The sequence below is a fragment of the Lissotriton helveticus genome, chromosome 5_1 (genome assembly GCF_964261635.1).
Source record: "Lissotriton helveticus chromosome 5_1, aLisHel1.1, whole genome shotgun sequence".
NCBI classification, from domain to species: Eukaryota; Metazoa; Chordata; class Amphibia; order Caudata; family Salamandridae; genus Lissotriton; species Lissotriton helveticus.
The window spans coordinates 404,845,430-404,867,279 of NC_136065.1; the positions used below are offsets into that span (position 1 = coordinate 404,845,430).

At 40.7% G+C, this 21,850-nt stretch overlaps 1 protein-coding gene across 1 annotated transcript in view; it reads left to right on the plus strand.

Moving 5' to 3' along the window:
• The window catches only part of CHD5 (chromodomain helicase DNA binding protein 5), a 1,012,157-nt gene that overhangs the window by 198,469 nt on the left and 791,838 nt on the right, over positions 1–21,850 (plus strand). The window contains exon 2 of the mRNA XM_078640953.1: positions 4,789–4,919. Within this exon, the coding sequence (XP_078497079.1) occupies positions 4,789–4,919 (131 nt within the window). The remainder of the gene's footprint in view (positions 1–4,788; positions 4,920–21,850) is intronic.

Genomic DNA, 21,850 nt, shown 5'->3' on the forward strand with positions numbered 1-21,850 from the left:
TGTGCTGTGGTGGTTTCGACGTGGCAATGGGATGCAATGCAATGCAGGTCTTTGCGGGGGTCCCAAACCATGCAGCAGTGGTGATGCAGTGGATCTGCTTGGGGTTGCACCATACAGACAAGATGCATTGTAATGCTGGATCCACAGACGCTGTGAGCACCTTAGGTCCAATTTCAAGGGTCTAGGACTGGAGTGGCACACTTGGCAGGGTAGACTCACAGATGGTATAGTCCCTGAGGCTCACGTCAGGAAGCCAGCCAAAAAGCCCTTGGAGTCACTCTGGCAATTAGGGTTGAAGAGAAGCAGCAGCACAGCAAGGCAACAGCACAGAAAGGCAGGGCACCAGTCTAGTAGAGTGACAGTTCTTCACCAGCTCAGCAGTCATTCTTCCTGTCAGAATATCCACAGGTCTAGAAGTGTATTGAAGGGGTGGTGTCTGGGTTCCAGTATTTATACCCAGTTGTGCCTTTGAAATGGGGGAGAAGCTTCTAGAGACTTCCTTTTGAAGACCTCAGACATCCTGCCCCCCCTGTCCTGGCTCCAGACTAACTACAGGGGGTATGCAGCCCTTTGTGTGAAGGCAGGTCACAGCCTATTAAGGTGTAATTTGGGCTGTGCCCAGCTCCTCCCTCCCATCCTGTCACTGATGGCCATCCAGGCGCACCTAAGCTCCCTATTTTGTGTGACTGTCTGGTAGGAATTCACAAAGCCCAAATGTAAGCTACAACCAGTCATGTGACCAGAGACAGGCTACAGGCACAACATGGTTAAGGCAGAAACATGACAACTTTCTAAAAGTGTCATTTTCAAAATTGTATTTTAAAATCCAGCTGCACCATAAGTTAGGATTTTCAATGAGGATTCCAAAGACACCAAACATTAACTGGTTACTTATTTCCATTTGGAAATTACACTTATAAAATATTGTAAGTTAATTTCAATGTTATCCTATAGGAGAGATAAGCCTTATAGCAGTGAATAACAAAATTAAAGGGTTTTCACTACCAGGACATGTACAACTTTAAACCGCATATCCTACATTTTAGGTACAATGCACCCTGCCCTCTGGGCTGTTTAGGGCTTACCCTACGGGTAACTTATATGTATTAAAAAGGAAGGTATGGGCCTGGCAAAAGGTTTATTTTGCCAGGTTGAAATGGCAGTTTAACCTGCACACACACAAGCTGCAATGGCAAGCCTGGGAAATGTTTAAAAGGCTACTTAAGTGGGTGGCACAATCGGTGCTGAATGCCCACTAGTAGCATTTAATTTACAGGCCATAGGTACATGTGGTACCATTTTACTAGGGACTTATAAGTAAATTAAATATGCCATGCATTTTAGCACTGGTTAGTAGTGGTAAAGTGTGCAGAGTCCTTAGGCCAGAAAAACGAGATCAGCAAAATGGAGAAGGAAGGAAAATATTTGGGTGAAGACCCCCCTAAGGCTGACAGGTCTAACAGTTATTGAATCACAAAATGGGTATATAAAGTCATAACAAATCAGAATTTTGAAGTGGCGTGGTAAGGGCATTCCTTTCAAATAGCGATTCATAATGGTATATATCATGCTTTGCAACCAAAATCTGGTCACAAAAAATTTAAAAGTTACAGATTTGCTAGTTGGGTTGGTAACACATTCATAAAAGGGAAACAGTCCCCTAGGGAACACTTCCCTTTAATGAATGTCAAAACAAGTTGTTCAGGTAACCATTGACATCTCTCAACCAAACTTAAAAGTACCATTTTATTTTTCCTTTAGGGAAAGGGGGTGCTGGAAGAAGGTGATTTATTTATTGATGTGGGTGGTAGTCCACCCAAATTAATAAAGTCCCTAACCCGTTAGGTCCAGGCAAAGATTCAGTAATTTAAACCTAAACTCAAACTCTGGTAGCTATGGCCCAGAGCATACAGTCTTAACCTAAAGAAAATATATAACGTGTTTAGAAGTACCAAAACAGTTAAGTTGAAAACACAGCACAATAAATAGCAAAATATTTAGATTAATCTGCACTCTAATTTTCTCATAGGGCAGCCAGAGCCTTCAACAGTTATAATAGGGTTTTGGGGCTTGGGTACATGCCAACACTGCATTTCTACATGTCCCACTTTTAAAATTGTGTGCACCCTACCTTGTGGGCTCAAAGGGGTGACATTATTATTTCAAAGTGAGGTTTTTCCCTGTCAAAAGTGTTATTTTGACAGTTTGGACTACAGGTTTGAACTGCAACAGTCAGACTCCATTGGTAGGTCTCAAACCATATTTTATAACTTGTCACACTAGTGGATGGAACAATAAGTGCTGCAAGCCGCAAGTGAAATATAACTTTCCATGCCATGGTTGTTGTTTCTACATCGTACACTATGACCTTGTAGCACATATTCTGGGTACCAGACAGTAGTGCCCCAGTGTGCAGAGTCTAAAAAACATCAATAAAACTCATCATAAAATGGAGATGGCCATGCAAAAAAAGAGCATTTTCTCACAGTTGTTTTTAAAGCAAATGTGCTTTATTTAAATGCGAATACAGGTATGGCAGTCTGCTGTCCCCAGCAGGTCACCATCCATGTGATGACATCCAATTATAGTGAAGGACAATTGAGCTTGAGAAACATTTCACCTCTATCCCTTGCAAGAGAATTCCTACATTTCTTGGTCTGTGCTGCAAAGAAGTTGTGACACGTTCTTTGCAAAGGTAGGGAAATAAGTCATTACCACCATGAAAGAGTAAAAATAACAGTGCCATCATAAGCACTGTAAAAGTTCCTAGTACTACTAGTCGACCTCCTGTCCCACAGAAACCAACCAAAAATCGCAGCTTAAAAATACAGCTTTTAACTTCTCATACAAGTGAATCTGCAAATCAATTTTACTGTGGCACTGATAATGCCTTTTGAATCTCTGTCCTACACAAAAGCACTCTGGGACCAATTCACAAAGGGCCTCCGCACTTCTGGTCGAGGTCCGGTAGTCGTGGCGGCAGTGACGGCTACTCCGCTATGGCGGAGGGGCATCGCCTCACTGCTTATAAGCAGTGCAACGTAAGGGAAACATAAAATGATAATAACTTTGAGTTATCAGCTTTTTATGTTTCTATGCTGCTTAGTTTGCGAGTTGGCGGGTGGGCGCAGCTGTTCCGCTCTTGGAGCAGGGTAGGGGAGGAGTGGTTTACTCACTCCAAACGCCGGACCTGGCGGCAAGGTAAGTTTTTATTTTTTTAAAACATTTCGCACAACCCCCCACATGCCATCCGCCCCTCCCCGGGCCCGCCCCGCTACCCGCGAGTCATGCCGGCCACCACTGTGTGGAGGGGCATGCTCTTGTGGCGGGGGCCGCACTCTTGACAAGAATTCTGCCATGGATTACTGCAGTACAGAGGTCCTGCCACGAGTACAGGAACCCCTCCACTAATGCAGGGCATCCGCTGCAATTGCGGAGGCCCTTGTGAATCGAGCCCTTTATCTCCTTCAGTATAAAGTGATACACAAATACTCACCTATTTACATATGACAGGAACATGACATATGACAATAACATGTCTAAACGTATTTGTTGCTTCCCATTTTTGCTTATTGAAATAAACTTAAAAGGTCGGATTATGATACAATAAAATGTTGAAATCTCTGTCTTCGGATGTTGGGAAAAAATACAGACCCACTCATACATATAGATGTTTTTTATGAACATTACTGTTGTAGTAAAAAATGTCTTTTTCAATTCTGTTGACTCTTTCTTCAACATTATAAAATCTACAACTGAATAACGCCTGATCCATTTTTCTTCTTTTCATGCTTCTTCTACATGTTAAAAATGGAATTAAAACATCGCGAACATCTTTTAAATACTACTTCATCAGCCGAAGATATTGTGTTCGTTTTTTGTTTTTTTAGGCCGACTGAAGGAGGGAAATGGCTCAAACTGTATGCACATGAGTGGTCCTGTATAGATCATTGAGACAGTCTAAATGTTTATTTTCTGAGAAGTACTATAGAAAACATCAGAGTAATAAACGAAAGTAAGGAACAAGCAAACTATTTACCTCTGTTTCCTGTCAATCAGTTAAGAAACGAGGCATTACAAAAAATAAACAAAAGTACATAACAATACATAACAATGCATCTAATTGCAAAACTTCATTCCAAAGAGTTTCTAAGCAATTTGTTACTGAAGCCAACTAGTGAAACAGAAACAGAATTGGGGAAGATGCATATCAAACCAGTGATTTTGACAACTGCTGGTACCTACACTCTTTCTGCAGTTGGATTGTGTTTAGTTTGATATATATGCTACAAGCTGTGCTTTCAAACACCCTTAGGTATAATCCCAGTTAGCTCACTTCACCATACAGTATGATACCGAATAATTTTACGTTGTCCCCTTGTGCCTCAGCGATAATATCTACCAATAATGTGAGTTACTTAGAAATGGTTTGAATATTAGTATTAAGCAATGTAGAAATTGCTGGACATTTACATAGTGTAAGGTACATGGTTGAAGGTTTTATGTCTGTGTGTTTTATGGTACAAGTATGTTGTTTGCGTTGCTAATATAAAAAAATAAAACTGTGATGCAATACAAATAATGATACAAATAATTTGAAATCTGTTTCATAGGAGATTAAAGAAAAATATTTCCTATTTAATTTCTTCTTCCACAAAGTTTCAGAGAGATACCCTTTTCTTAGCATATTGCCATGATGTACTCAGCAGAATTTGAAGCTTGCCCTGAATTGTTCTAAAACAATGAGGCATGGATTAACAGTCTTTTGCCTTTCTTTTATGTCCACAGAGGAGGAGGACTGCGGGCTGGAAGGAATTGCAGAGTTTTTCCCAAAGGAGCAGGTGATCGTGCAGAAGAAAAAGAAATCCAAAAAGTCAAAAGAGAACAAGACGACCAAAGTTAAACGAAAAAGGAAAGAGGTACTGAAACGAAAATAATCAAACATCCCTAAAAATTGAACAATTTATTTTATTTGGTTTAGCGAACATCTGAGGTAGCAACATATATTGTATTGTACAGATAGATACAGGAACCGAGTCAACATAAAGATGTTTTGACAAAGGTAACCCAAACATTTACAAAAGGGGCAAGGATGAGACTTTAAAAAGGAGTGCCATTTTCAGAAGCAAGGGGGTGCAAGGGATGCTTTTGTGAGCTTACATGTGTAAAAGTACTCACAGTTATGTTGAATTAGGCCTGGAGTAATAAGAAAGGAAGAAAGTGGATTAATAGTTATCGATTCACTTGATCTAAATGTATCCTGTTGCCAAATGTCACCTTCTATTTCAGGGTATTTTTGGAGGGGAGAACCAAGGTTTTAAAGTGTAACCAACCGGGTTTTTCCATAAGATAAAGCTGACGACGCCACAGACCCCGATTAATGTATGATAGCCATTGGTCATGAGTGTATACTAACAGACTCATCAGTAACACTCCCATAAGGGACAACACCCACAACTCAGATCAATAATTTAATAAACAATGCAAGGCCCCTGATACAGCAAAATCCTTGAGGTGAATGGCATTCCCATGCCCCTGCAAAGTGGCCTAGCAGGTGCAGTTGTCAAAAGGAGCTTGCAGACTTTTTTAAAAACACCTTAATGCATTTTGCTTCTATTTTAGAGCGTGAGCAGTTAAAGTGCTTAGGTAGGAAGTGTAAATCATCTCACAATATGTATTTTACTTTACGATCCATAATTTTGCACTATATTAACAGCTGCCGTGTGAGTTCTTACCAGATACATGCCCAACACAATTCTGGGCATGGACAGTCTCTAGAACTGGGCTATGTACCCTTTAAACGTCGAAGCAACCCAGGTTACTATTCACAAACACACACGTGAACTCAACTAGTCTGTATATATGCAATAGCACAGCACGTGTAATGGTTCATCCAGAGATGCTTGCTTCTGTGCAGGTGGCCATGGAAACGCAGAGCACTGGGAGAACCGACGCTCTGTGTAGTGTGTTTCTGTGCTACCGTGTCTGCTGTGCCACTGCCCACTTCATAAGTGAGTATATCAACTGATGCCAGTTCAGTTTTATTTTTTAAAAGGGTGCCCAGCCCCAGATGCAGACCAGAGGGCATCCGCAGTCTTCTTCATTCTCTCACCACTAACACCTGTAGTTCAGGAATGCAAAGGCCATCTGCTGATGACCTCCATACATCTATGGAAGCAAGAGCACTATTTATCTGTTACACTATAATTTTACTGTACTGGTCATGTCCCCGCGAAATTCCGACAAGTGCTAAAAGCGCTTCCATTTTAGGAAGCCCTTATTGACAATGTCCTTAGAACGCTTGAAGCATATTTTATATGAACTATATGCACATCAGCCAAAATGTAGCTTAGTGCGCAGGTCAAGATGACTTATTCATAACAAAGTGAGAGTGATTTGCCATGCGTTTTCATGTATATCTTAACAGCCAGAACCTAATGACCTGAACCATGTCTTGCAGCCACCTGTGCTGCTGTCTTCTTGGTCTCTATCAGTAATGAGCTCTCGAAATTATTTTAGACATGTAGACCTTTTTTATGAATCGCGATACAGTCATAAATAATCAAGAAGTGATATAGGCGTCAGAATATTTTATTAAGGAGGAAAACTGAATACACTCGACATTTGGTACTAAGGTGTAGGAAAGCACTCTGTGTGAAGGAGGGAAGACCTACTTGCCCACAATTGAAACTCTTTTCTAAGTAGTATGACACCACATGCCTCGGTGCATAGGGCACATAGAGTAAGGGAGTTATGGGGTCATAATAAAATGAATGCATTGGTTAAAGTAGAAAATATACACCTGAAGATGGGATTGTATAAGTCGTAATATAGAACATATGAAATCACGATACATACCTGAAGATGGGATTGTATAAGTCGTGATATATAGAACATATGAAAGCACGATACACACCTGAAGATGTGATTGTATGAGTAGTAATATAGAATATATGAAATCACGATACACACCTGAAGATGGGATTGTATGAGTAGTAATACAGAACATATGAAAACACGTTTGGGAGTTTTGCTTATTGAAATTGTGGCATACAAAATGCACAGTGAAGCTCACTTTTCCACTCATGAACCATACCATGGGTGTGGAAGGCAAAGATCCCAGTGCACCCCCGATGACAACAGCCATGGCTTAGGTTTAGAACAGGGCTATGGCAGTTGAAGGTGCAATGGATGAAGGGCATTGTCTGTACTGCATGCACTGTAATCCACCACAGAGGTGGCACATGGTACTGATGTGCATCCTACCCCCTAAGAGTCTGAAATGTAAATCAAAGCCTTAAGCGGAAAAGGCCCTTTAAGGTAAGTGCTGCTCCATCAGTGATGTGGATCTCGTGGTGGCGTTCAGTTGACATCAGCAGGCCCCACCACCATGCCCTGGTGGATCATGGGAGCCAGTGCATAACGCAGCAGCGTGGTTGTTCCCTCTGCTTTGGTCTGCAAGACGGGCAGGGAAACAAATACAACACTGTTCGCTTCCTTGCCTCCCCACTGGTTACAGGCCATGTTTTTAAATCATGCGAAAAAGAAAATGTGGCTACACATTTGCTAGGGTCATTTTGCTGTGTAACTGTGCAAGACTCTAAAACAGAGAGTCATTCTAAAGATAAGTAGGTGCAAGGATACTGTCTGTAGGGGAAGTATCAACAGCTATCTCATCTTCAAAATCTTCCATGGGATCCAATTATGGACCATTGTATCCCCTTGGGGCCAGTTCTACATCAATGACTACAAAGGGAGTGCCTTTACATGGAGTACTCTTCAATTATATATTACGCGGGATTGCACTATTTCCCAACTTCAGTCATCACCATCAAAGCAATTGCTGTCAGCCAAGATGGAATTTTTAATAAAATAGTCAATGTGCAATTCACGTACACTTAGCACAAAGGTGTTAGCTGTCACTGAAGAAGACAGAGTACTCACACTAATTGTACAAAGCCTGTACAGATAGGTCCATGTCCGTCATAATTTATCAGCTGAATACACAAGATTTTTTTCTCAAATCTTATGGTAAATTACAAGTGCATCAAAGGTATATCCCCAAATACTTGCAGAAAGAATTGTGCAACCAATGCTCACCTGATCAATGTGGCCTAACCATGCTCAAAGCAGAAGCAAAAACAGGGGACCAGATGTTTTTCTGTGGTGACTCCTTCCTTAGGAATTCCCTCTGCAGCCACATATGTGTTGCCCAATCAATCAATGGTGCAGTTCAATTCGAGATTAAAGATCCTTCTGTTCTAACCTGCCTCAGGCCGCATATCCAGGCCCCCCTGTTGCACCAGGTTGCGAACGTTTCTGCCTCCACCAGTGTATCTGTTATCTCCTGCTCTAACCTGTTGCTCATCATGCATGTTTTTCCCTCGCCTTTCTGTATCACATATTGTTTCCAGTCGTTTTGTGCCATCTTAAGTAAAATGTATTCCAGCTTGCCTCTGCCTAGAAGCAATTTAGTTCTGTGGTGTGTGCATTACAAGTAAAATAGCCACATACATTGCCCAATAACCTTCGTTAATTTCAAGGAAAGCATCCTGAGGTTTATCTAACAACACTTTTGTTAAATACAACAATAGCTTTTCTTAACAGCATATAGCAGTACCGCTGTGTTATGACGACAACATAAAAGATATGGGATATCTCTTTATGCTACCAACTGAAAAACATAGATGCCTTGCATTTGCTCACCATTAAGAGTCGTCTTCTCCTGGGAGAAGAGATTGTATATTCGGAAAATCATATCATGTTATCAACTGGTTCAGCAGGATCAGAAGTCTGTTGTGCTTAATGACATTAACATGGGAATTAAATGACATGATTATCTTTTTGTTCAAGTACTTCTTTATTTGCTTTGTATATACATGTGCATAACACATCTAAATCGATTTAACATTTTGGCTCAGTTAGATACATATTTCTGGCTTGTGTGCCCTATGGCACAGAATCTGTAGCTACAGTTTATTCAAATCCAGAGCAATCAACATTTCAGAGTATATAAATCTCCCTTGTGTAGCACATGACGAAAATACAGTAACCTGATAACTCATTGAAAACATGTAGTCTTGGGGGCATGTCTAGACTATTACGCCAATGTTGACAGTTTTATATTTAGGTGCTACTGCAGGTGCGGCTTTCTCTATTTTCAAAGGTGTGCTTCTGGTATTTGTTTTTGTATGTGCCCATTTGGGTTGATTCCCATGGGTGCTTGAGAGTCTAACTTTCTTCACTTCAAATGGTGGTCACAGAGATCTCGAGTGAAAGAAGAGGGGCCATCTCCTGGTACAGATTGTTATTTAGGTGTTACCCTCAAACACTCATTACCGTTATGCTAGGTTTCGTCTTTCTCATACTATTTGTTCACATGTACTCGGGGTCTAATCCCACTTCATTACCGTTTATGTTCCTCAAGGGGGCTTGTTATCCGATTTTGTCCCCAGTGATAACAAATAATGCACCCCCTCTTCCTTGTACGGAGCTTCTACATACCATGCCCCATGCCAGTTTCATGCCGTTGCCTTTTTCCTTAAGTCTCGGTACCAGTTAACTGAGTGGTGGGGTAGTGTGTGACTTCCAAGCTACAGCAATTCCTTTTTTTAATTAGAATGCAGGCTAGATCTATGAACTTCATAGTTCACTGGTTCTGTTTCGTTCTGGGCATGTTGTCCCCTAACAGGCACACTAGTGATTCAGTCGTTAGCGGTTTAAACACTATCTCAGCAGTGTCATACAAAGTTTGTTTTTAAAAATGTGTTATCCCCAGGCACACCCACACCATGTGCAGAAAGTCAGTCTGCTAATAATCATATCAGCTGTATTTTGCCAGTGTGCCTGGAAACACACGATTGATGTCTTTTGGAGGAAGGTAGGTTATGGTGTAGATAGTTGAACTGGGTATACTTGTTTCCGGGATTTCTCAATCATAATTGTAGTGAGACTGGCCATGGCCCATTTGTCAGTTCTTGCCCCAGTGGTGCGCATCACTTTTTTCTTTATGCAGGGTAAGAGGTGTATGTTCCATATAATAGAGTGACCGCTTTTCTGCCATTGCAGTCCCATTGTAACCAACCCTGAGCTTCAAACGGTTGCAGTTCAATTTGCTCCTTTCTCCAAATTCATCTTACTATATGTTTCAATGCACTGAGTCTTAGAAAGTGACCGAAACCAATTCCATATTTCTTTCTAACCTCTTGGTATGTGAGCAATATGTTGTGTCCAAACAGGTCTTCTATAGTACCCACCCCTGTGTCTCTCCATACCTTATCTGAATGGGTGAGAGACACCTTTTTAAAGTCAGTGAGTGTTCATATGGGGAGATATGGAGAGTATAGATGTAGGTGTTTCTTTGGTTGTATTTACATGTGCCAACAGTGCTTAGGCGCCTTAGCCAATTTATTCATTGGGATGTCTCCAGTTTTGGCTTCCGCCAACCAATCTAACAATGGTCATCCTTGTAGTTTTTGAAGTATACCCTCTGTCTCAGGATTAACATTGGCCGACAATAATTCTTATTGGCCATCGCAACTGGGTGGCCGTGTGATAGAGTTCACAATTCTGAGCCCTAAGCCCTCCCTCGCTCAGCGAATTTTTAAATTTATGCAGCACTGCTCTCTTCTTATCCATCTTCCATGTCAGGTCTGATAAAATACTGTTCAGATCACTGAAAAACCTTTTTGGAAGGTGCACTGGGAGTACTGAAAAGAAGTACAGTAGCCTGGGAGATGAGCATCTTGGATATCGCTTCCCTTCCCACTGGAAATGGCATGGTTATTTTGCTTTACTAACCCACAGATCACTAAGTCATGTCATCAGTTCTACTACATATGTCTCTGTTGTTTGTGGCATTCACTAAAAAATCTATATGTAGAGAGAAAACTTCATCCTGAACAAATGGTTGAAATATAAAATATAAATTACATTTTCTGAAACAGAAGGGTATGCATAAGATTATGAAGGGAAAGACCGTGGTATGTGGTTCAAGGATATTACAAAAAGGTATTAGCTAAAAATATGGAAACACACAACAAAGAAAGCTTCAGAAGAAAAAGTGTTTCATATTTTAAAAAGGAGCAACCAAAATATGTAATTACATCACAATACTCAGCCTAAAGCAGGAAAATAAAAAATATTGTCCTTCAACGTTGAAGACTTATAATTTTTGATGAGGGATTGAGAAACAACTATGTCCGAAAAAACAGTATTTCATATGTCAGAGAAGCTCGTATTAGAAAGCAATTAGAATGGTAAGTACATTTAAGACCCTAAGGTAAATATAGCTGAAATCTGGAGTTGTTTAAATTGTTCACATTGCAATAATTTGATAAAGGAAGATGCAGTTTAAAGTCCCTATACATATAGAATACAGATGAAACTCATGGGAAAATATAGTAGAAAAACTGTATTTATAGCAACATTTTCAACTAGGCAGGTAAAATGATGCATAAAGTTAGACTCGGGTTCCATATAAGTTAGCAAATAAGATCAGCCACCACAACATCATCTAAAATATTTTCCATTAGAAATACAACTCCTTAGGGAAATATTATTAGGTTATTAGGTGTTTAATATTGCATGGATATTTTGGATTCAGTAAGCCCTCGAGGGGTGGTTCAAATCCAGGATGTGTCCTGTTTTCCTTGAAAAAATGAAAATGGAAACATAAGGGAGATGCATGCCTATATTATGAAGCTACAACAATATTAGACTTCTAAGTACATTTTAAAATGAATGCCAGAATCATTTATAATTCTAGAAATCCTTTTTGTTACAGTAATTGCATAGTCAATCAAGAATTTTGATTAGGAACTTTGACCATAAATCAACAGACCTTGTGAACCAATCTACAATAGACGGTAAAACAAATGCCACTTCAAAAAGAAGTGCTAGGAGTAAGCTAAAAATTATGGTAAGATGCTGTGTATGGGAGGATACAAAAATATCATAATATTGCATCTGAAATTTTCAAATTATCTTTTTATATATTTTTTTATTTCATCAACATCAGAGTTACAAATTCATAAGACATTGCCAGAGAAACAAAAGTACCTTACAATTCAGAAAGCATTATCATCAGGTTCAAAACAAATAAAGCATTTTTCAAAAACACAAAGAGCTATAGTCTGGGAAAAGTGAATCATAAGAAGGGAAAAATTCATCCCAAGAACAATAGAAAACCATCATCAAGAAATATCATACAATCTTAATTGCTTAAAACTTTCCCCCTATTTCATCTTATATCTCACCCAGCCTCCGTTTCCATTCAAATATTGGGGCCCATATCCTCCGTCCAGCTTCTTTTTTTTCCCTCCCCCTTTTTTCATATAGGGCCATTTCTAAGATATATATGGCCAATACCCGAGAGATCCATTGCTGTAACGTTGGGGGTTGGGATCCTTCCAGAGTGTGGCTATGCATAGTCTACTAAGGGTCTTAGCTAAATACAGAAACTCATGGTGGAGAACTTCTACACCCTCCCTCACTACACCCAAAATCATAACTTCATCAGTCAAAATTAAATGAATCCCCAGAGAATCAGCAAAAAATTGTTCTAAAGATTTTTTATACACATCTAGAGAGGGGCATGATGCAAACATATGAATTGTGTCTGCTTGCGTGGATTGGCATCTTGGACAGATGCCCCCGCTTGTCCCCCCCCAATGCGCTATTCTATGAGGAGTGTAGTAAAGTTCAAACATAGTCTTATATTGTTGAGATTGTAAGTTTGCCACTCTTAGCACCGAATTTGACAGTTTTAATGACTTCTCTGCCTCGTTTCCTGTTAGACCTAGTTTGCCTCTCCACTTCTCATACATTCTGCCACAATCATCCTCTTTATATTTATATTTACAAATTTCCCCATATAGTTGCGAGATAGAGGATCCGCCTTCATCCCTTACACATTCCAACAGCTCAACTCTTTGAAAGTTCATGTCCCCCCCTGTTTCTTTAGAAAAACTCACCTCACTTGCAGATATTAAAAAAAGTCTCTACACCCTAAATTATATAAGCGTTGTGCCTGCTCAAAAGAGATCAGACCGGCTGCCCCTATAAGATCCCCAATAGTCTTAACCCCTAATGCATCCCAACCCCACATAACTGGGTCATGAAATACCCCTGGCAGCGATGGATTCCCATATAGAGGGGTATATTAATTCATTCTCCCTAGTTTTAATTTTCTCCTTATCCCAGACCAGACTAACGTTGCGGCCACCAAAGTCTTGAACCTTACTTTTTTGTAATAGCTCCTCTCCTCATATGTAAGTAACCATTGATTGGAATCTTTCACTACAAGTTCGTATACGTCTCGGACACCATCTCTACCTCTCCATCTGTCTGTAACACTCCCCCCCAGCATACCTCTGATGTATTGCAAGACCGTTGCCCAATAGTATGCCTTAAAGTCCGGTACCGCCAGCCCACCTCTCTCTCTTGGGAGCGACAACATTTTTTGACTGCAGCGTGTTTTGCCCTTAGCCCAAATAAATCTATTTGTCACCTTCTCTAACTCCCTGAACCAGCTATTGTTAAAAATTAGCGGTATGGTCCTAAATAAATATAGCACCTTTGGCAAAAACACCATTTTAATAACATTGCAACGACCAATTGTTGTTAGGTGTAGGTTGTTCAGCTTGTCAAAATCAATTTTAGCCTTATCTATAATGGGGCTTAAGTTCTTCGACACCACTTTAGAAAGGTCTGAGGTTATACGAACCCCCAGATATACTGCTGTCTCTACTACTCTTGGATCGACTAAAGATATTTTCTTATTTATTACCACTTGGGTCTTATTTGCATTTAATTTGTACCCAGACAGTCTTCCAAATGCAGCAGCTTCCTGTTCTATTTCTCTTAGGGCTGACACTGGATCGCTTGATGTTATGGCCAGGTCATCCACATATCCTAGGATTTTAGTTTCATGCCTGTTCAGTGCTATGGGCAAGATGTTTCTGTTCTGCTCTATCCTCCTAATGAATGAATCTATATATAGAGCGAAGAGTAGCGGGGAGCAGGGGTACCCCTGCCTAGTTCCTCGTCCAATATCTATTATACCACTCAGCTCCCCCATGGTTCTAACCCTTATTCTTGGATTGTGGTATAAGGCCTTCAAAGCCCCCACACAACCCTCCCCCAGATTCAACTTCTCCAACGCAGCCCAGAGAAATCCCCACGAGACCCTATCAAACGCCTTCTCAGCGTCTAAAAGAATCAGCGCCATAGGGTCTCGTGAGGATGCAGTACCATCGAATAACGTAAGCACTCTTCTAACATGCTCCGCCATTCCTCTCCAAGGGATAAACCCGTGCTGCCATGGAGAGACGATCTTCCCAATTACAGCTCCTAGCCTATTTGCCAGCATCTTTGAATAAATTTTCACATCGCTGTTCATTAGACTTATCGGCCTATCCAACCCAGGATTGGTTGGGGGCTTATCTTTTTTCAGAAAGACTATCATAGTTGCCTCTCCCCATGACTCCGGGGGTATCGCACCCTCTTGTATATTTACAACCATCTCATATAGTTCTTCTTCTATCTCGGGTAAAAATGTTTTGTAAAATTCCAAGGGTATAGAGTCTGGGCCTACCGCTTTACCTGACGGTAAGTCATAGATTGCCCTCTGCATTTCCGTTTTATTAAATGCTATCTCCAAAATCCCCCTATCCTCTGTCGTTAGCTTCTCTAGCCTGACACTCCCAAGATACCTCTCTATATCCTCGCTAGGCACCGTATAATCGGCTTCATATAGCCTCTGATAGTAGTCCCGAAACCTAGCACAAATACTCTCCGGTGTTGTTGCAGCACTTCCGTTCTCAGCCCTGATCTCAGAAATATCCCCCTTAGTAGCAGCCTGCCTAGTTCGAACAGCTAACATACGGCCTATCTGCTCACTATACTCATATTGGTTCTTTCTCCACGCCAGATACTTCCCTGCTGCCTTAGACGCAAATAGCTCCCCAACCGCTGCCTTAGCCATAGCAAGCTCATATGTTATTCTGACAATATCCTGGTTCGCCCTGATTGCGCTGCTAAGTTCATGTTCTAGTCTAGCGACTGCCCTTATTCTCGTTTCTACTTCCTCCTTCTCTGCCTTATTCCGCCTAATTGAGTACCTAATTGTCTCCCCCCTTATACCTGCTTTCAGCGTATCCCACACTACTGCAGGGGGGGCAGAGCCTTTATTTAGCTCCAAAAAATGTCTCTCCATTCTTTCATTAGGGCAGTATACTCCGGATACAGTAACAGGGCTCTCTCAAATGTCCAATTTGTCACCTTCTTTTGTTGGGCAGAAATTGATATATCTAAGACAAGCTGGTTATGGTCGGACATTACCCGGGGGAATATGCTAATCTTTGCAATAGAAGCTACTGCTGGTGATACCAAAAAGTAATCTAGCCTTGCTAAAGCCTTATGAGGGGCAGAATAATATGTACTACCACTCTCTAAGTTATTTTGCAGCTCCCACATATCTACTAGACCGTTATCACGCATCAATTGAATCAATGCCCTGTGGCTTCTCTTCTTCCGACCGGAGAATTTCCCTGGATCGTTCTTCCACAAACCATTCAGGCCATTGACATTTAAGTCCCCACAAACTACTAATGGCAGAGGCCAGTTGGCTATTTGTACGTTAACAGAGTCCATAACTTCCGGGTCGTCTACAGTGGGAGCATACAATGAACATAGTGTGAAGTTAAAGCCCTGCACCTGACACTCCACCAAAACCCATCGGCCATAGCAGTCTGATTTTTGCCTATTTACAACCACATATCCATGCCTTGCTAAGATCGCCACCCCTCGTATTCTTGTTACTTGCGTCGTATATGATACTAATTGATATCCCAGCTGTTCTAAAAACCCCTTTTGAGAAGCCTCTATATGTGTTTCTTGAAAGCAAATCAGCTCGGCGTGCAATATTCTTGAATATTCCCTCATAGCTCTTCGTTTTTTACCATCATTTAGTCCATAAACATTCAACGAGACTATCCGCATAGGCATTTCTGTTTCAATTTCGCTCTCCCCCATTCTGCTTTTGTTGCACTGACTTATTTAGTTTCTTCTATATCCTGATGTGATGAAGTTTTTCCCCCCTTTTTCCTCCCCGGCCCTCCCTTATCCCCCCCTGACCCCTCCCGCTTCTCGCACCTCCCCCCCTACCAGTCCGTGAGGCATCCTGGGACCGAGGGGCCCCAGGTATGGGCGATCGAGTGATCCGAGCATCACCGCCTGCTTGATCGCCTGAGATAGCAAAAAGTTTTTAGCCATATAACGCTTCAGTTGGTTAACTTTAGTTTTCCCCCTCCTATTTTCTTAGTTCAGAGAGTTCATGCAGGTAAGCTTCAGCTTGGATCTCGCTAGTGAAGTTCTTTGATGTTCCTTTGTAGAGTACTCTCAAGCGTGCTGGATTCAGCAGAAAGACGGTTGCTCCAATTTTCTCAAATGGGGCAAAGAGTTGTCTCAGCCTCCATCGGCGTTCAACCGTTGCGTGTGCAAAGTCAGGACGGACAAAGAACTTATTTCCTTGAAATTCTTTTCTGGTCATTGGTCTAGCCAGGTCGTAGATTGCTTCTCTTAAAAGAAAGTTTCCAAAACAGACCAGAATAGCACTTGGGTACTGATTTTCTTTAATAGGTCTCTTAGGAAGTGTCAGAGGAAAGCGGTGAGCACGATGTACTTCTCGTTCCAATTCCCAATTTGAAAGTTCGGGCATGGAAGACTTCAAAAGAATAGCAATATATCCCTTGGCATCACTTCCCTCTGCCCCTTCTGCAATTCCCAAGAAGCGGAGGTTGTTTCTTCTTCCCCGATTCTCAAGGTCTTCCACCTTTATCATTAGGTCTTCGATAATAGCAGATTGAGATTTTTCTTTCCCTTGGAGTTTAATGACATCTGCTTCTAGATTTTCAGTGCTGCTCTCCACCGAGGCCATTCTATCCACTATCTCCGTACAGGTATTATCTACCTTCTGGATAGCGCCTTGGAGTTGTTGAATCGCGTCATGATTCCTTTGACTATCGGTTTTGACATCCGAATGAAAATCCTTTATGGTCTTCAGGACCTCGCTCAGCGATGGTTCTACAGAGCCTCCTGGTTTATCGGTATCATGTTGTTGTTTTCCCTTACTCAATTCGACTGCCCCATTTTTAGGATTTTTAAGTTCTGTTTCTCCTTTAACCCCTTGCACGCTGATGACGGAACCGCTCCGTCATCAGCTGCGGGTGCGCTGTGCTGATGATGGAGCGGTTCCGTCATGGCCCACTCGCCGCTCATGCGTGGCGCGAATTCCGCGCCTGCGCTGAGCGTTCTATTGAGCGGGGCGGGCCATGACGGAACGGCTTCGTCATAAGCACAGCGCAACCGACGCTGGTGATGGAGCGGTTCCATCATCAGCATGCGCCCGCCGTGCTGCCGCCCCGCCCCCTTAGCACTGCGGCGGAATAGCCGCCGCAGTGAAGGGGTTAAATGTAGGAGTCGGACTTTTCCGGTGGGGTCTATGTTTTTTCTTTGCTTGGTCCTGGTTGCTCCCCTGATCCGTTGTTTCATCATCTAGTGGTTTGTGTGATTTTCTAAATTTGGATTTCTTCTTTTCCATTTTCTTTTTGGATGCCGAGTCTCGACCCGGTTCGTTATTGTTCTTTGTATCGATTGCTTCCAAATCAGCGGTTGGTGATTTTTCGTCCTCGCTAGCCGCACTTGTGCCTCCAATTTCACTTTCAATTTTCAAATTAAAGCATGTGAACGAAATAAACAGTATTTCCAGGTGCCAAAGAACAAAATCTGAAGATTATCAAATTTAAGTAGTTGATAACCGTGAGACAGATTATGAGAGTTGGTGTAAATAAGAATTAAGGATGCAAAAGAAACATTTTATTTTGGTATTTTGCCTGTGTTCTAGTTTCTATTGAATGATTGCCAGAACAATGATATTCTGACTCCTGAAGACAGGACAATTTGATAAAAGTTCAAAAATGTACGGAGAAATTTTAGTTGAGAGATATAGTTCGAGAGAGATAATTCAGCTGGATTTTGATTCATAAGTAACATGGAAAAGATTTGCTTTTAGTAATAACTTTACCCCTTTGAAAAATGAATATAAAGGATGGATGGAGTAACATTTTCAAAACAAATGAATGAAAATGATTGCAATAAACTGATAAAACGTGAAGGTCTTACAGTAAGTGAGTGCAATTTGGGTCTTATTAGAGGTAGGTAGGCAAAATGGAATTTCAGCAAACCCTGCATCCAATCATCATTCCTTCAAGATTACAACAAACAAACTAGAAGATTAGTTGAATTATTACATTTCTCACGCTCTCATTTACAGTTCAAAATCTAGATGTACATATTGACTTCTGCAATAAAGCAGCATCAGTTTCAATTTCTGATTTGTGTGGATGACATCCAGAGATACACCTCTATTAATAACTAGGCAAGGAGCCAAGGTAACATCACACAGTAGATTTATGGTTGATGGAGAGCTATGTTAGAGTGAGGCAAAGTCGACCTCACGTGACCGTCCTACCAAATTTGAAGCACCAAAAGCATGGGGAAAGGCGAATCAGAGGTAAAAGCTAAGAGCTCTGGATCCCATTTAACCTGACACAGAGAACAGAATAGAACCATATAGAAAACACAGTTTGGATAATCCTCCAACTAAGAGAGGGTATCAGACAGTTATTGATGAGCGTAATCCAGTAAGGAGGCCACCTCTCACATTTCTGATCAGAGGCATTCAGCTCTTCTGCCATTCCACATAAGCACCTTGACATCCTTAAATCAGAGCTAAGCCAAAGTTACTTAAAAGTAATCACTGACAGAATAATCAGGCCAACAGGCAGCACTGGGCCTACAAGAGCAAGCAAAAGAATGAATACACTTTTTTGTCTGGATTAAAACCAACCTGGAGAACGCAGCCAAGGATGTAGACTGCAGTGGTTAAAGAACCTAGGCAAAGCATGGACCTCACAACTGTATCAGATTCTAACTGCCCAATGAGAGGTGACATTACCATCAACATGTATCTCACGGAATTAATTTTGTTCTTCATTGGTCTCCCTTATGAAGCAATAGAAGCAAATGACAAAAAACATATAACATATAACGTTAATTATGCATATAGAAGTTGCTCCTTCTTGCATTTGCTGCTCACAGTTATTTCAGAAAAGTTTGAGAATGTTTCTGTTCACTCTTAAAGCACTTTTTGGGACTACCTTCTCCTGTTATTTTGTCTCTCTGTGTCTTTTCCCTCTTGACTTAGCCTGGAATGGTTGTGTATATATGTATGTGCGCTACTCTCCAGTGGTACTGGAACAATTTTTAGAGTGGGTGTACTGCCAATACCATCACCACCCTATAGGTTATGGCATATGTGACAGTCATTGATAACTCAGCAAATGCTGCCAGAAGACAAACATTTAAAAAAACCCTCTATTGTTTGTTCTCTTGCTAAACTCTTTCAAGTTTTATGGGAGTGCTGCTGCGCGTTCCACATGCCTAGTTCCAGCACTACTGCTACTCTCACCCCTTAAGCCTTTTCCACTGTGCAATTGTTCTGATGCATCTTCCTTAAGCCTGACTTTCAGCTCTTTGCAAGTATTTGGTAGAGCATTGTATCAGGACAGTGGATCCTTTGGTCTGCTGTTATCTGGTTGACGCTTTAAATGCCTCATTCTGTTGACTCAGTTCCTTTTTGATAAAGTTTCAAAGAAAACTTTGATTGCTGAACCTCTAATTTCTGGGATAAGGTTTACACCTAGTCAGTCAATTTAATGCTATCGGTGATGCCCCTTTCCAGATGTTGTTCCACTAGTCAGCCTGTCTTATGGGTTTGGTCTATTTCAATCTCTAACTTCCAAACCAGCCTGGACTTCCACTTTAGTCTATTTCATCTCTAGATCTATTTCCAAATACACATCTTGTCCATTTAAAGATGTCATAGGCATGTGACACCACTAACCATTTTCATTTTGTTGCATTAATACATTCCAGAGAAAAAGTATGCATACCAGAAATCCAAACATTACAGAAATTGAAGAATAGAAAATAAGGAAACAAAATGCATTTTCATATTTACACAAACAGATCACAATCACTCCCTGATAAATGAAGGAACATAAAGTGCTATGCAAGCAAAAATTGATTTTTTGAACTGGGATTAAAAGGAGCACTTTATTATTTTGGGGGAGGGAAATGCTGAATTTAATGAAAGGCAGAGATAGGGGCATGAAAGGCAAAAACATAACATGGTATTCTATTCCTGAACCTAATGCTCATTTGCAAAAAGCCCAAGTGTCTCTGACATGAAGGCCTATTTAGTTTATGACAAGACAGATCTAACGGTGATCCCTACCTCTTGAAGCACCTAATCTCCAATCACCCTTTTTATAGATTTCTAGTTTATCCCTAAAATAAAGAAGGGGAATCGTGTGCACACTGAGTAGCACCCACCGTCCCGGTGCCTATTCCCTAAGGAATTCAAACTTGGTTTCTACAACAGCTAAGGTGCACCACAAGCAATAATATACAAATGAATATTACAATAAGTTGCAAACGATGATTTTCATTTTATGGATTTCCAGTCTTTATTCAACAGAAATGGAGTACCACACAGCCGACGCGTTTCGTCCCACGCAGGGGACTTCTTCAGGGCTTTTTATAATTAGAGCTGATCTCCAGATGGTTGTAACCGGTGTTCTATAAAACGGTATTCATAGGACCTCAATAGTCTAGTAGTATCTATGACTTAAAGTTTCTGTATATGTATAACCTGGACTACTATTCAGGGAGTTTTCTTGACTTGAGAGGCGGTCACAGGCTAGCTTCTAACAACAGTCACAAGGTGGAGATCAAAATATAATGGTCTCTTTAAAACTTAGTTCAGGTCCTTGGTAGTTATTGATGTTTAGAGAATATTATGGAAACGTGATATTTCTCCAGATACAACTTGATTCTGGCTTATAATTTTTTCTAGAACCAGACTTAGTAGGACTACTTAGTAGATAACAAATGGGAAACTTCTGTCTGAAGCATGATAAGTCCTCCGGAGGCCTATTTAGTTTATCCCTAAAATCCTCAAATACTAAATAAATCTAAATTCTCTCTACAGGATGCAAAAAAAATACAATTATATCGTTTAAGCAATTACATTTTTTATTATTAATTACATATCACTGATAAATTGTTTCTATTTTAGATCAGGAACATAAATAGTTCCTCTTTAAAATTATCATGTTTGATGTCAGTGATGACTCACAACAGGCCACATAAGTCTATGATGTTCATGAAGCTAAGAACCGGTTAAGCAGGTTTAGAATTTAAGATGACCAAAAGCAGAGTGCATGTGGTGTCGACAAAGCAGGGTAATGTGTTCCAATAAAGTCGAAATATAATTTTTGTACCTATGCCATGGCAACATTATGAATATAAATCTGCTCAGAATAAAGCTATTGTTACCTAGAGGAAATATGGTTAGTTAATGTAAACCAATTGAGAGGGAATGAGGACATTTTCAAAATTGCATTTCCTGCTATTTATTTCAAATTGCTGGCTTCTGTAACCATATTTCTGTATGACACATTATCACTTGTCAGATTCAATCTGTGCAGCCTTTAATGTTCTCATGGCTTTGCTTTTATATGTCATATCAAGATGCATCATATTCATGTTATTTAGCCTTGATGAACTGTAAGACTGAGGAATAGAAATAACTGTAAAGATGATGTAATAATATCAATGCATGAGATGGATTCTGAACAAGATATATTATTTTGTGGAATACATTTAAAGTAATGCGACCAATCATTGAAAACAAACCTGGCAGGTCTCTGACTTGAGTCAACCT